The 13,853-nt window shown below is 39.9% G+C and overlaps 1 protein-coding gene across 2 annotated transcripts in view; it reads right to left on the minus strand.

The window, feature by feature from the left end:
• The window catches only part of plcd3b (phospholipase C, delta 3b), a 53,543-nt gene extending 39,726 nt beyond the window's left edge, over positions 1-13,817 (minus strand). Inside the window, exon 1 of one of the 2 annotated variants that reach the window (XM_064923661.1) lies at positions 13,734-13,817. Coding sequence is in view for 1 of the 2 variants with exons in the window: in XM_064923659.1 (XP_064779731.1) it covers positions 11,620-11,701 (82 nt within the window). In the remaining variant the exon portion in view is untranslated. Of the gene's footprint in view, positions 1-11,619; positions 12,026-13,733 lie in introns of those variants that run through there. The other variant, XM_064923659.1, reaches the window with a different exon arrangement.
• Positions 13,818-13,853: the final 36 nt, after the last annotated feature.

Here is a 13,853-nt window from a genome sequence, read left to right on the forward strand (position 1 = left end):
CGTAGATAATCCTTACTACTGCAGTTTTTTCGAAAGATGTAACGTTTTTCAAAAGATATAAGTCAGACAAACATCAGAACTGCAAATATGTTGCTACTGCTTTCAATAACATTGCTGCCCTGAATTTATCAGGTGCTATCGACAAAGGTCAGTGGGAAAAAGTTGTGATGGACTACTTTCTTGAGGACGATCGTGCCATGCTGATTCTCTCTGACTCTGAAAATGAATTAGATGAGGAAATCCCTGATTTAGGTGAGAGAAATAAAGGCATTGTAGAGTCTTCTGACGACGGTGATGGGGATGAAACGGAAGAAGTTGACCGAGTTTTGAAATCAGTGGAACACAACGGGCCAAACAGGCTGTGCAAACTTTAGTGAAAGGGATTGCAGTCTGCTGTGAAGCTTTCATCCATGTATATGGGTAAGAATCTAGCTACAGTTTTAGATATTATATGTTTCTAATTTTGTTAGAAAGTTGTTTTCATTGCAAGTTAAAGCTTGCTGTTAGCTAGCCAGCTGGAGTTTGATGCCTGGCTTGCTAGCTATCGTTAACATTGAACCTATCTTATTTGGTAAACTTTAGCTATGACAAAAGTTTGTATTGCTAGCGACGTTACTCTATGGATTGGGATTATAGTCATTTCTTTTAGCTAGCTAACATTAACGTGACATGTCTAAACAAAAGACCCCAAGTTAAAGCTTGCTGTTAGCTAACTAACGTTAGCTGAGGTTAGATGGCTGGCTTGCTAGCGAACATTAATTTACGCGTATGAATTGTGTTTAACGTTAGTGATGTTTTCTCAGAATGCCATTTCGCATTGCTAGTTATAGCCTAATGTTAGCTAGCTAACATTGAACCTATTTGGTTAACTTTAGGTAGCTATGACAATTGGTTTGTATTGCTAGTTAAAGCTTGCTGTTAGCTAGCCATCAGATGTTGGATGGGGGTATCTGTACATTACTTTACTATTTATATTTTTGGCAACTTACTTACTTTTACTTCCCTACATTCCGAAATAAAATAATGTACTTTTTACTCCATACATTTTCCCTGACACCCAAAAGTACTCGTTACATTTTCACAGGAAAATTGTCCAATTTACAAACTTATCAAGAGAACATCCCCAATGCATCTGATCTGGCAGACTCACTAAACAGTGTTTGTAAATTATGTCTGAGTTTTGGAGTGTGCCCCTGGCTATCCGTCAATAAAAAAAAGTAGAAAATATTTGTGCCGTTTGGTTTAATATAAGGAATTTGAAATGATTTATACTATGACAATTCAGTACTTTTTCCACCATTGGATGTGGCTGGGGGTTCTAGAATTTCTTTCACATGACCCATCAATTTAGACAAGTGTGTCTGGGTAAGCGTCATCTAATATTTATCTGGACAGTTTCTGTTTACCTGGAATTTTGGAATTTTGTCTTATTGTAAGCTACTTTTAGTCTGAATCTTTACTGCACTACTCACTGTTTAGCACATGACCTCATGTGAATCCTTAAAGAGATGGGTGGAGCTAGCTTAAGAGGGTGTGAACAATGCTGAATGGGTGTAGACAAAGGAGAGCTCTCCAGTAGCTACCAAAACATTCAAGGCCCTTTTCTCAAAAGTGAGTTTACAAGTGTATCAACTTTCAAAGCATAATTACTTTCCTATTGTTCCTCAAAAATGCTGCGTATGACATACCATTTTGTAGCTCTGAGTCTCTACATTTATCCAATGTATAAAAAAATAATAATAATTTTTTTAGCTACGCAAGACCGAATCCAGGTGGTGAGTCACATTTCAAAACAAGCTATTTTGTCCACTATCTTATTGATGGAATGTATCTGCACTGTGTACATACCTAGCCCCCTTACAAAAAAAACATACCTAGCTCACCTGTATACAGTGCATTCGGGAAGTATTCAGACCCCTTCACTTTTTTCCACATTTTGTTACGTTACAGCCTTATTCTAAAATAGATTACATTGTTTTTTTCCCTCATCAATCTACAAACAATAACCCATAATGACAAATAAAAAACAGTTTTTTAGAAACATTTTGCATATGTATTTTTTTATTTAAAAAATGAAATAGGATGTTTAAATAAGTATTTAGAAGCTCTACTCAGTACTTTGTTGAAGCACATTGGGCAGTGATTACTGCCTTGAGTCTTCTTGGGTATTATTGGGTACAAGCTCAACACACCAGTATTTTGGGAGTTTCTCCCATTCTTCAATGTAGATCCTCTCAAGTTCTGTCAGGTTGGATGGGGAGCGTAGCGGCACAGCTATTTTCAGGTCTCTCCAGAGATGTTAGATCGGGTTCATGTCCGGGCTCAAGGACATTCAGAGACTTGTCCCAAAGCCACTCCTGCATTGTCCTCGCTGTGTGCTTAGGGTCGTTGTCCTGTTGGAATGTGAACCTTTGAGGTCCCGAGCGCTCTGGAGCAGGTTTTCATCAAGGATCTCTCTGTACTTTGCTCTGTTCATCTTTCCCTCTATCCTGACTAGACTCCCGGTCCCTAACACAGCATGATGCTGCCACCCACCACCAGGCTTCACCATAGGAATTGTATTGGCCAGGTGATGAGCGGTGCCTGATTTCCTCCAGACGTGACGCTTGGCATTCAGGCCAAAGAGTTCAATCTTGGTTTCATCAGACCAGAGAATCTTGTTTCTCATGGTCTGAGTTCTTTAGGTGCAAACTCCAAGCGGGCTGTCATGTGCCTTTTACTGAGGAGTGGCTTCTCTCTGGCCACTCTACCATAAAGGCCTGATTGGTGGAGTTCTGCAGAGATGTTTGTCCTTCTGGAAGGTTCTCCCATCTCCACAAAGGAACTCTGGGGCTCTGTCAGACTGACCATCGGGTTCTTGGTCACCTCCCTGACTGCGGCCCTTCTCAGTTTGGCTGGGCGGCAAGATCTAGGAAGAGTCTTGGTGGTTCCAAACTTCGTCCATTTAAGAATGATGGAGGCCACTGTGTTCTTGGGGACCTTCAATGCTGCAGAAATGTTTTAGTACCCTTCTTTCCCAGATCTGGGCCTTGACACAATCCTGTCTCGGAGCTCTATGGACAAGTCCTTCGACCTCATAGTTTGGTTTTTGCTCTGACATGCACTGTAAACTGTCGGACCTTCTATAGACAGGTGTGTGCCTTTCCAAATAATGTCCAATCAATTGAATTTACCACAGGTGGACTCCAAGTTGTCGAAACAGCTCAAGGATGATCAATGGAAATAGGAGGCACCTAAACTCAATTTCGAGTCTCATAGCAAAGGGTCTGAATACTTACGTAAATAAAGTATGTCTGTTTTTTTTAATATACATTTGCAAAAGTTCTAAAAACCTGTTTTTACTTTGTCATTATGGGGTATTGTCTGTAAATTGATGAGGGAAAACATTTATTTGATCGATTTTAGAATAAGGCTGTAACGTAACAAGGGGTCTGAATACATTCGGAATGCACTGTAGGTATGTTTTATGCTACTATCAGAGGACAAGTCTGGAATGAGGAATGTTGTACATGGGTCATTTCACCAATTTGGTGGCTTTAGAGAAGAGTAACTTTGTAAATAAAACAACTTTTGATTTCACCTAATTTTAACATTCTGTCGTAAAGAGCACATGTTCAACTTCATAAAAAACATGTTTTCCAATCTCAAGAGGTTAATTAAAAAATGACTATTGTAAGTGCCTATTAAGTGCCAAATAAAGTAACACGGTTGACCGTAACAGGGTTGACCCTAACAGGGTTGACAACTTCTTAAATCAGCCATCAATTCCCTTGTGACAGGGGGAATGGAATCTTGTGGTGTGCAGAAGGGAGTAGCAATTGAATGCAAGCTTCACAAAAAAATGAAATTGTTAAAACATTTTTTGACTGTCTTTCTATGGGTAACAGGGTTGACATGTTATGCTAGACACGCTCAGTTTTCCACCATCAAAACACCAGAAAAGACTCATACTCTGACCCTCTCGTGCTCCAATTTGCATGCTGGGAGCACGGTAGCATGCACTTTGAGAAACAGACATCCGTCTTTGCAATGTCCACTGCTCCTGCTACAGAGTCATCACAGGCTATCCCACATGGCCAGAATCAACAGCTAAAACAGGAGTGCACTGTACATACTAGACCAGGGACTGGTCCATAGACTAACAAAGCAGTCTTGGTACTCCTTCACCACACACAACACCCAAACAGACTGGCTTCCTTCCACGCTATGGAGGATTAAGCAAGGCAATGAGAATTACATTGAAGCAAATTCTACTGGGGTGTTAAGATGTCATTTTTTATATGGGGGACATGGAGCATTTGGATATTGCTCACCGATTGGTCTACAACATTCTCACAGAAATAGTGAAATCAGATCATTTTCGCCGTTGACTGACAAACTGTAGATTAGGCCTATTTCTGGCATGTACTCAAAGCATGCGCGGACCAACTGGCAAGTGTCTTCACTGACATTTTCAACCTCTCCCTGAGTCTGTAATACCTACACTACCGTTCAAACGTTTGGGGTCATTTAGAAACGTCCTTGTTTTTGAAAGAAAAGCACATTTTTTTGTCCATTAAAATAACATCAAAGTGATCATAAATACAGTGTAGACATTGTTAATGTTGTAAATGACTATTGTAGCTGGAAACTGAAGATTGTTTAGTGGAATACCTACCTAGGCGTACAGAGGCCCATTATCAGCCACCATCACTCCTGTGTTCCAATGGCACTTTGTGTTAGCTAACCCAAGTTTATCATTTTAAAAGGCTAATTGATCATTAGAAAACACTTTTGCAATTCTGTTAGTACAGCTGAAAACTGTTGTGCTGATTAAAGAAGCAATACAACTGGCCTTCTTTAGACTAGTTTAGTATCTAGAACATCAGCATCTGTGGGTTCGATTAGAGGCTCAAAATGGCCAGAAACAAAGCACTTTCTTCTGAAACTCATCAGTCTATTCTTGTTCTGAGAACTGAAGGCTATTGCATGCGAGAAATTGTCAAGAAACTGAAGATCTCATACAACGCTACTCCCTTCACAGAACAGCGCAAACTGGCTCTAACCAGAATAGAAAGAGGAGTGGGAGGCCCGGTGCACAGCTGAGCAAGAGGACAAGCACATTAAAGTGTCTAGTTTGAGAAACTGACTCCTCACAAGTCCTCAACTGACAGCTTCATTAAATAGTACCCGCAAAACACCAGTTTCAACGTCAACAGTGAAGAGGCGACTCCGGGAAGGCGACTCCGGGATGCTGGCCTTCTAGGCAGAGTTCCTCTGTCCAGTGTCTGTGTTCTTTTGCCCATCGTAATCTTTTATTTTTAACTCTGTCTGGAAGGCCAGTATCCCGGAAGTCGCAATCAGTGTAGATGAAGGGGAGGAGACAGGTTAAAAAAGGATTTTTAAGCCTTGAGACAATTGAGACATGGATTTGTGTGACATGCTGAATGGGCAAGACAAAAGATTTAAGTACCTTTGAACGGGGTATGGTAGTAGGTTCCAAGCGCACCAGTTTGTGTCAAGAACTGCAACACTGCTGGGTTTTCCACGCCTAACAGTTTCCTGTGTGTTTCGAGAATGGTCCACCACCCAAAGGACATCCAGCCAACTTGACACAACTGTGGAAAGCATTGGAGTCAACATGGGCCAGCATCCCTGTGGAACGCTTTCAACACCTTGTAGTCCAAGCCCCGACGAATTAAGGCTGTTCTGAGGGCAAATGTTCGTAATGTTTTTTACACTCAGTGCATATGCACATGCCCACCCATGTACATGCTCACTGACATGAAACCTTGCCATTCTTACAATCGTTAGCTTACAATTATACTTATACCACCAGGATATTTATAATGTAGTGTGCAATATAGAAATTGCATACATAAGCAAAATTGCATTTGAATGAATCTATGATTGCTGAGAAGAAGATCAACATAGCTACTGCATGCGACCTCAGGATAATTAGACAGACAGACTAGACTGTATGTTGCCGTCACTCCGTGTCTCTCCCACAGAACAATTCTAGGCACCTTAAACCCTGCTTAACCGTTTAAAAAAAGACACACACACGATCACGCATGCAGACGCATAGACAGACAGACAGATAGACACACACACGGGTAAGAATTACACCCTTTCAGCAATGATACAACTGTAAGACTCACGGCAGTAAATTGCTCGATGTACAGTTGTACCACCATGACCTTGGGTCAGTGTGAACTAGTAAAGCTACAGTTTCCTTAGCCAGAGATAGATGTGTTCTGACTTCCTCTTTCCAGCAGAAGCTCTCTCCCTGAAAAGCATCCTGCAGTGTTCCCCTCTCTATGTCCTAAACGTCCCGCTGGTTCCTACTTGTTCCCAGTCTCTTATTAGTGCATGTCCTCTGGTAGGCAGGGAAGGGAGGAGATTATCATTTCAAATGGGGTCAGCTTTGAAGACTTGTGGGGGCCCCCTCCACGAGCACACACACACATGCATATGCACATACACACGCAGACACAAGCTTGAATGAATGAATGAACACTCACACGTACATACAGCACACGGACACATGCACGCAGACACACACACACCAGACACACATCAAATAGCGTAAACCCCCTTTCACTCAAGCCCCTACGGGGCCCTGTATGAGTCCAATACTTCACCAGAATAGTGAAAGGACAAATCCAATGCTATATCAGCCTTTCTGTAATTAATTGACTGCCTGGATTATGCCTGGCAGTCAATTATGGATTATGCCAGGCAGCCAATTAATTACAGAAAGGCTGATATAGCATTGGACAATCCACCTGCTTTGACATGATGACAATCCACCTGCTTTGACATGATATTTCACATAGTCAAATAAAATAATTTGATGAAGTCAAACCAAATCCTACTGGTGGAGACCTTGAAAGGAACCAGAATGTAGACAGGGAGAGACAGGCATATCGTAGCATCAGTAGTTATCTGGGGTAGGCAGGATGGTGGAAGTTTTACCTTCAAAAAAGGCTGATGTAGCCCTGGAGCCATGTGCAATACCCTACGTTGGTAAGTACCTTTACTGCCAATGGTAAGCACCCACACAACCAGGGTTGTGTTCATCCAGGCTGCATCACATCTGGCCGTGATTGGGAGTCCCATAGGGTGGCGCACAATTGGCCCAGCGTTGTCTGGGTTTGGCCCGGGGTAGGCCGTTATTGTAAAAAATAGTTTGTTCTTAACTGACTTGCCTAGTTAAATAAAGGTTCAATTTAAATTCATTAGGCAACAAATGTCAGAAAACAGACTGAAACCGGGAGAGGGACTCCCTAGAGTTGTCCAATAAGAAATGCTCATCTTTCAAATCAGCAAAGCAATTTAAAACATTTTTAATTGTGTGTCCTAATGAACATGACCCAGGGCTCAACAGGATTGTGGACACTGGACAGTATAGTAGTACAGCATCTGCATCAACTTATTTATTGTTAACTTGCCAAATCAGCAACATTGTTGAATGACATTTTTTCCACTTTAGCAGACACTCTTATCCAGAGTAACTTACAGGAGCAATTAGTGTTACGTGCCTTGCTCAAGGGCACATCGACTGATTTTTCACCTTGTTGGCTCGGGGATTCAAACCATCAACCTTTCGATTACTGGCCCAACGCTCTTGACTGCTAGGCTACCTGCCGCCCAGGCTTATACATTAGGAAGGAACTGAATAGATTTCTGTTAGAAATGACCACGGAAAAGTAACTTGGCTAATTTGGGGAACAGTTCCACCACCTACAAATTTGATCTAAATGTAACCCTTGCCCACAACCACCATTGTTTGACAATGGTGGGCTAGTTGGCACTGCCTTTACAGGGCACAGGAAGAGAATTTCCATTCATGCCCATCTGAACCAAGGCACCCAGGGTGTGGTTTTGGGCACCTATAGGGTGGGGTTGACCATGGCAGACAGACCTCCCACTCTGTTCCTGGCTACCCAGGGAATACAGTAGTACCATAGATATAGAGTTGCGTTAGGAGAACTGCCGGAGGACCAACCATTATAAATAGCCTGTATCCCACATTATGCCGACGCCACAAATGTTAACCTACTTGCAAATCTGCCACATGAACTGCATGATTATTTTCTGACATGAAGTATGGGGTTGAAAACTGAGAGATCCCTGAAAGCAATGTTAAGTCATTACAAGTACAAGTGCAGATGTTTGCAATTTGCCTAATGATTTCAAGATAACGTCGGTTATTTACTTTAATACAAATGTGACAGTTTTGTGAAAGGATGCACCCACAAGCAGGGGCATCATGAACCCATTATTTTAGAGGGGGAACGAAGTACATGAGGATGGATGGGGGTGGTTTAAGAATTTTTTCCAACACCTGAAACAGCTTTTTCATGCTGCCTAGAGCCATAATTATTATGCCTAATTCTATGTAAAAAAAATATATATATATATATTTTTCTGTATAGGTTATCTAAGCATACCTCTTGAGCGGCAGAACGACAGATTTGTACCCTGTCAGCTCGGGGACTTGAACTTGCAACCTTTCGGTTACTAGTCCAACGCTCTAGCCACTAGGTTACCCTTAGGTAATGCTAAGCTATTTGCTGGCTATGTGTGGCGCCATATTTGTTGACATTATACAATGCATTCTGGTTGTCATGTAAGCGTCTGTCAAACCAAAGACGTTATAACAAGAGATAGTTTCCTCGACTGACTTATGGTGCTTTCAAGACAACTGGGAACTCTGAAAAAGACTTGGTCAAACTATGACGTCAGTGATCTAAAGGTAGGAAAGTCAGATCTCTAGAAAGAGGTCTGAGTTCCCGAGTTGGAATTCCGAGCTGGATGACGAAAAAAAAAAAAAAAAATCCCATTCGGAGCTTGTTTTTTCTCCCGAGTTTCCAGTTGTCTTGAATGCACTGAAGTCGGAGATTTCCAAGTTCCCAATTGTTTTGAACACGGCATCAGATTGTAACGTTGGTACCTGGGGCGGCAGGTTGGGACAGTAACCGAAAGGTTGCTGGATCGAATCCCCGAGCTGACAAGGTGAAAATCTGTCATTCTGCCCCTGAGCAAGGCAGTTAAACCACTGTTCCCCGGGCGCCGTGGATGTTGATTAAGGCAGCCCCCCGCACCTCTTAGATTCAGAGGGGTTGGGTTAAATGCGGAAGACACATTTCACTTGAAGGCATTCAGTTGTACCAACTGACTAGGTATCCCCCTTTCCCTACCTCAGGGTTGCCAGCTCAGAGCCCCCTTTCCAGGGGTTTTATTTTTATTTAGCGTATAAACTTCTCCTGTGTTTGCCCCCATTTATTGATAAATCCCCCATCATAGTAATATTTCCTGCATCATATCCCCCCACGATACCTTTCCCCATTTCTACAACCCTTGGAATTAAAACCCCCCAATAATGAAATTAACCCCCCTAAAATAGTTTTATCCCTGTTTAGCTTTCACGCTACAGTTAGGCTTGGCAGTAGGCTTGTATTTGGTGTGAGTTAATTTTATTTGCTTTGTGAAAAAAAGGTAAATGACTTGTATACATTGTAACAAGTACATCGAAGATTTGTAATATGCTGAAAAGTGGCTAAACTAAGTTCATATTTTTCAGGCAATGGGCGCAGCCATCTTTGGCTTTGTTTATTTGCATCTCATAATGAATGGAATTCTGGGTACAAGAGAGTTATCACCATTAAAGGGTTAACTAAAAAAGGATATTATGTTGTGATCTTGCAATAGCCCTCTTTGGCTTTAAATATAATGTAGTAATGAGTATAAAGCTTGTATGGATTTCAACCCCAACAACACATGTTCATGTCATTGTTACCAAACAACTGCATAACAGTTCAAAAAAAGACTGACGACCACCACCGATTTCTGTATGCTAGCTATGCTAACCAGCTTCTACAAACAGGAGTTAACATTAGCAGTCTCTTCTAACCCTGAAAAGAGACAACTTCTACATATATTGCAACAAAAACAGCCAAATATATCCAAATAGGACTTAATTAAACATATTGTGGGCCTGTTAAATTACATAAATCATAACGGATTTGACAAATATCCACTTTGTTAGATAAGATTTGTTGAATGTGCGCCAATCTGGTCAATGCAGCGTCTGTTTTCCACTGATTCCTTTTGGTCAGGGAGACATTGGAATGGCAGGTGAGGCCTAATCCTGATTTTACTTATGCAGGAAAATAAAAGTAAGGCATGTGTTATACCAGCAATTATGTAATATAATTATTGTCAACCTAAAATATGGTCATATTATAAATACAGTTTATATCAGTTTTATACCAATTTCCTGTATAAATAGCCTCTAAAATATAGGTAAACAGAATGTCTTAAATTGTGTTTTCTTGTAAAGCAGTGTGCTATTATATGATACAATATTAGTACTGGTTGCATTTAGAACTTGTCTAAGTCCTATCAACTGATTTCAGCTAGTGTATGGCGGAGGATTGACTGCATTGTTTGAATGGAATGTTGGCATACAGTTAATTTGACAAATTAATGATTTAATCATTCCTCTAAAACTGTCTGGCTAGCTAACAAACATACAGTGCAGATAAATTCTTAAAATTCATAATTTTACGTTTGACCAACTTCCTGACCAAAATGGCTGCCCTTCATCCCATCATAATTAGGTGAATGTCCATTCTAGTATTCTAATTCCTTATTCTATTGTCACAACCATAAACTGTCAACTCTATCTGGGTGACAGATTAAGACAGAAAATGAATTTTTGCTCAAATATGTTACATTTAATTAGGTTTTACAATCATAAAGCAACTGAGGAGAAAACAAAATTGCTACTGTGTATAACAATTGAATGAAGATGTTAGTTTTTTTTAACTCCGTAAAACATTAACTCCATCGGATTTGTGTCTAAAATCAACTCTGTCAGAGTGCTGAACGTTCTAATCGAATGGTTATGTTTTTATTGGGGATCTTCAAAACAATAATTTTGTATATTTGAAATATATTTCTGTTTTGAGTAACACCCTTATTTACACAAATACAGAAAAATACAGAACGTCTTTCAAGAACCCCTGAATTATAGCCCTAATGTGTAAATTACGCGAGTGGACCACAAGAGGTCAATTACCATGTAATAAATGCCGATAACGTTCTAATCATAAATGTTACACTGATCAATTATTATTGGTTTGATTACTGATTTTTCCTCATTTTCGGGTGCGTTGAGAATACATAGCCCACTGGAAGCCCATCAATGTAACGTTAATCTCAGAACAGTGTATATTGCAGATCCATTTTTTTAATCAACGTCTTCTCCCTTCTGTAATTTCAGGAATATAATATGACCTGTTCTGTAGCCTACTATATTGTTATTTGTGAAATAGTATGCACGACTTGTGGACACCGTAGAAATGTGTGTGCCAGTTATTAATGGTTAGCCAGCTAAAGAAATGATTGAACTAACGTTACAACACAACCCCCAAAAACGCGTGGCTCCAAGCATGTATGGGAGGCAGGGATGGGATAGAGATAACGGCAGCAAGCTATGTTGTTTGTGAGCATACAGACATAACGGTCCTGCCAGCCTACTACATGAAAAGACCTGGGCTATGAACTGGTTTACCAGATATACATGTCTTTCACATTGAGATATCTAACGTTAATTCGCCAAATGCTTACCTAAAATTTTAAGAGGGTCTATAGTCTTTGATTCGGACGTCCCGGCTCCATTCTTCACGGGCTTCTTGCCGTTGCCTAGCATGATCAAAGACGCTGCCGCTTTGAGCTCTCCCTCTTTCTGGTTATCCCTAGCTAGCTAACGTTAGTTAGTTAGCTAGCTATATACGCCTATTGTTTAACGAGATCAGCTTTTCAAGGCCGCCGAGAGATTATAGACAGTTTACTGTTTTTGATTTTAGACTGCATCAAGTTCTTGCTAGAACATGTAGGCTAGTTCGTAACTGAGCTAGCTAGCTTTCTCCAAGACTGCAGCGCCTCATGATTTTATTCCTTTGGAGCAAAAGCGAGACTGAACAGCCAGCCCATCTTTGATTATGTCATGCCACGGATTGGAGGCAAACTGGGGTGTAATCATTAGTCTAAACCGTTGCAACGTCTTGCAACGCCAAACGAGGGGTTCTATTGGAAACATTCAGGTATGTCCCTCCCCGTTTCGTTCCGTTTGCTTCCGTTTAAGAAACGTTTTGCAACAGATTTGGCGTAATGAATAGGCACCTGAACAAGCGCACGAGAACGTTATCTGATTATTATATCCTGAGATCAGATGCTAACTATGCCAATTGCACCTTGAATTCACATTTATTGAAATAAACGACAAAGAAAACACAATATTTAACAGTAATATTTATCTGTAATAAGGAAACTATTGAAATTATAGGCTCTGTTGCCGTTGTGCTTGAATACCTCCTGGAAAAAATATGTTTTTTAGTACGCATGGGTTAGATTGTCACAGTCAGAAAATCTTGAAGAACTGTGTCAAAACATTAACCTTTTTACTTTGGCTTTTCAAACCACACCCTGTGACATGCACAGTGGAGGGCTTGTTCATATACTGAACAAAAATACAAACGAAAAATGTAACAATTTCAATGATTTTACTGAGTTACAGTTCATATAAAGAAACCAGTCAATTGATATAAATTCACTAGGTCCTAATCAGTGGTTTTCACATGACTGGGCAGGGGCATTGCCATGGGTGGTCCTGGGAGCGCATGGGCCCACCCACTGGGAAGCCAGGCCCAGCTAATCAGAATGAGTTAGAATGGATAGGCGTAATCCTGGAAAAATATTGCCCCCTAGCCCTGGCTAGATAGAAATTGCAGTTGTAAACACATTAATAAATACTTTTTTTTAGAGCATGTGATTTTTTGGCAATAGAGGCACTCGTTTGTGCCACTGACCTGTACATGCTTATATATATATATATATATATATATATATATATATATATATATATATATATATATATATATTATATATATATATATATATATTATATATATATATATATATATATATATATATATATATATATATATATATATATTATATATATATTATATATATATATATATATATATATATATATATATATATATATATATATATATATATATATATAATATATATATATATATATATATATATATATATATAATATATGGCTACCTTCATTTACAGTTTTCTGGCAAATACATGTATATGACAATAGCCCTTCTAAATACTGTAAAATAATAATAGCTTTCTAAAATTGACCCAAAAAATGGTGCTGCAACGTATTATTGTATTTGCTTATATAGTGTGCACTGTGCATGAAAAATTATTAACACTGAACCAATCAAGAAATGTATTTATTATTTTACACCGACATGCACATCGCGCAAATCATTTGAGAGGGCGTGGCCACATGTTGTCATGTGACCCAACACGGAAGACCACTCTGCAACTGTAAGAAGTAAAGGATATTGAAGGTCTCGACAAACAACTTTATTAATTCGTTTAACTCAAATAATACACTTATCATCTGCAACATTAGCTTTGCATATCTGTAATTTGGGCGTTTTGAATGTTCTTGAAAACCTGCCATCTCATATCTGTCAACAACGTTTTTACAAGCGTGTTCGGTGCTGCTGTGATTTGAGCAGAGATTCGGAGGCACAAACTAGAAAAGGCAAGTGGACTAACCGGTCGGTACTCAATCTTGTTGGCGACTCAATACTTATCAATGTTGTTTGTTATTGTGTTTGAACCCAGCAGCAGGCTTGCTAACTTACCATATCAGTCGTTATGTCATCGAATTATGTGCCTTTCCAGCTCGTTTCAGTCCTATTGATTCGTCGTTGTTTGAGTTGAGTTGGCGAAGGACATCGTAGCAGTCCCTTGTCGTTGCCCCG

This window comes from Oncorhynchus masou, chromosome 18 (assembly GCF_036934945.1).
Source record: "Oncorhynchus masou masou isolate Uvic2021 chromosome 18, UVic_Omas_1.1, whole genome shotgun sequence".
Taxonomy (NCBI): domain Eukaryota; kingdom Metazoa; phylum Chordata; class Actinopteri; order Salmoniformes; family Salmonidae; genus Oncorhynchus; species Oncorhynchus masou.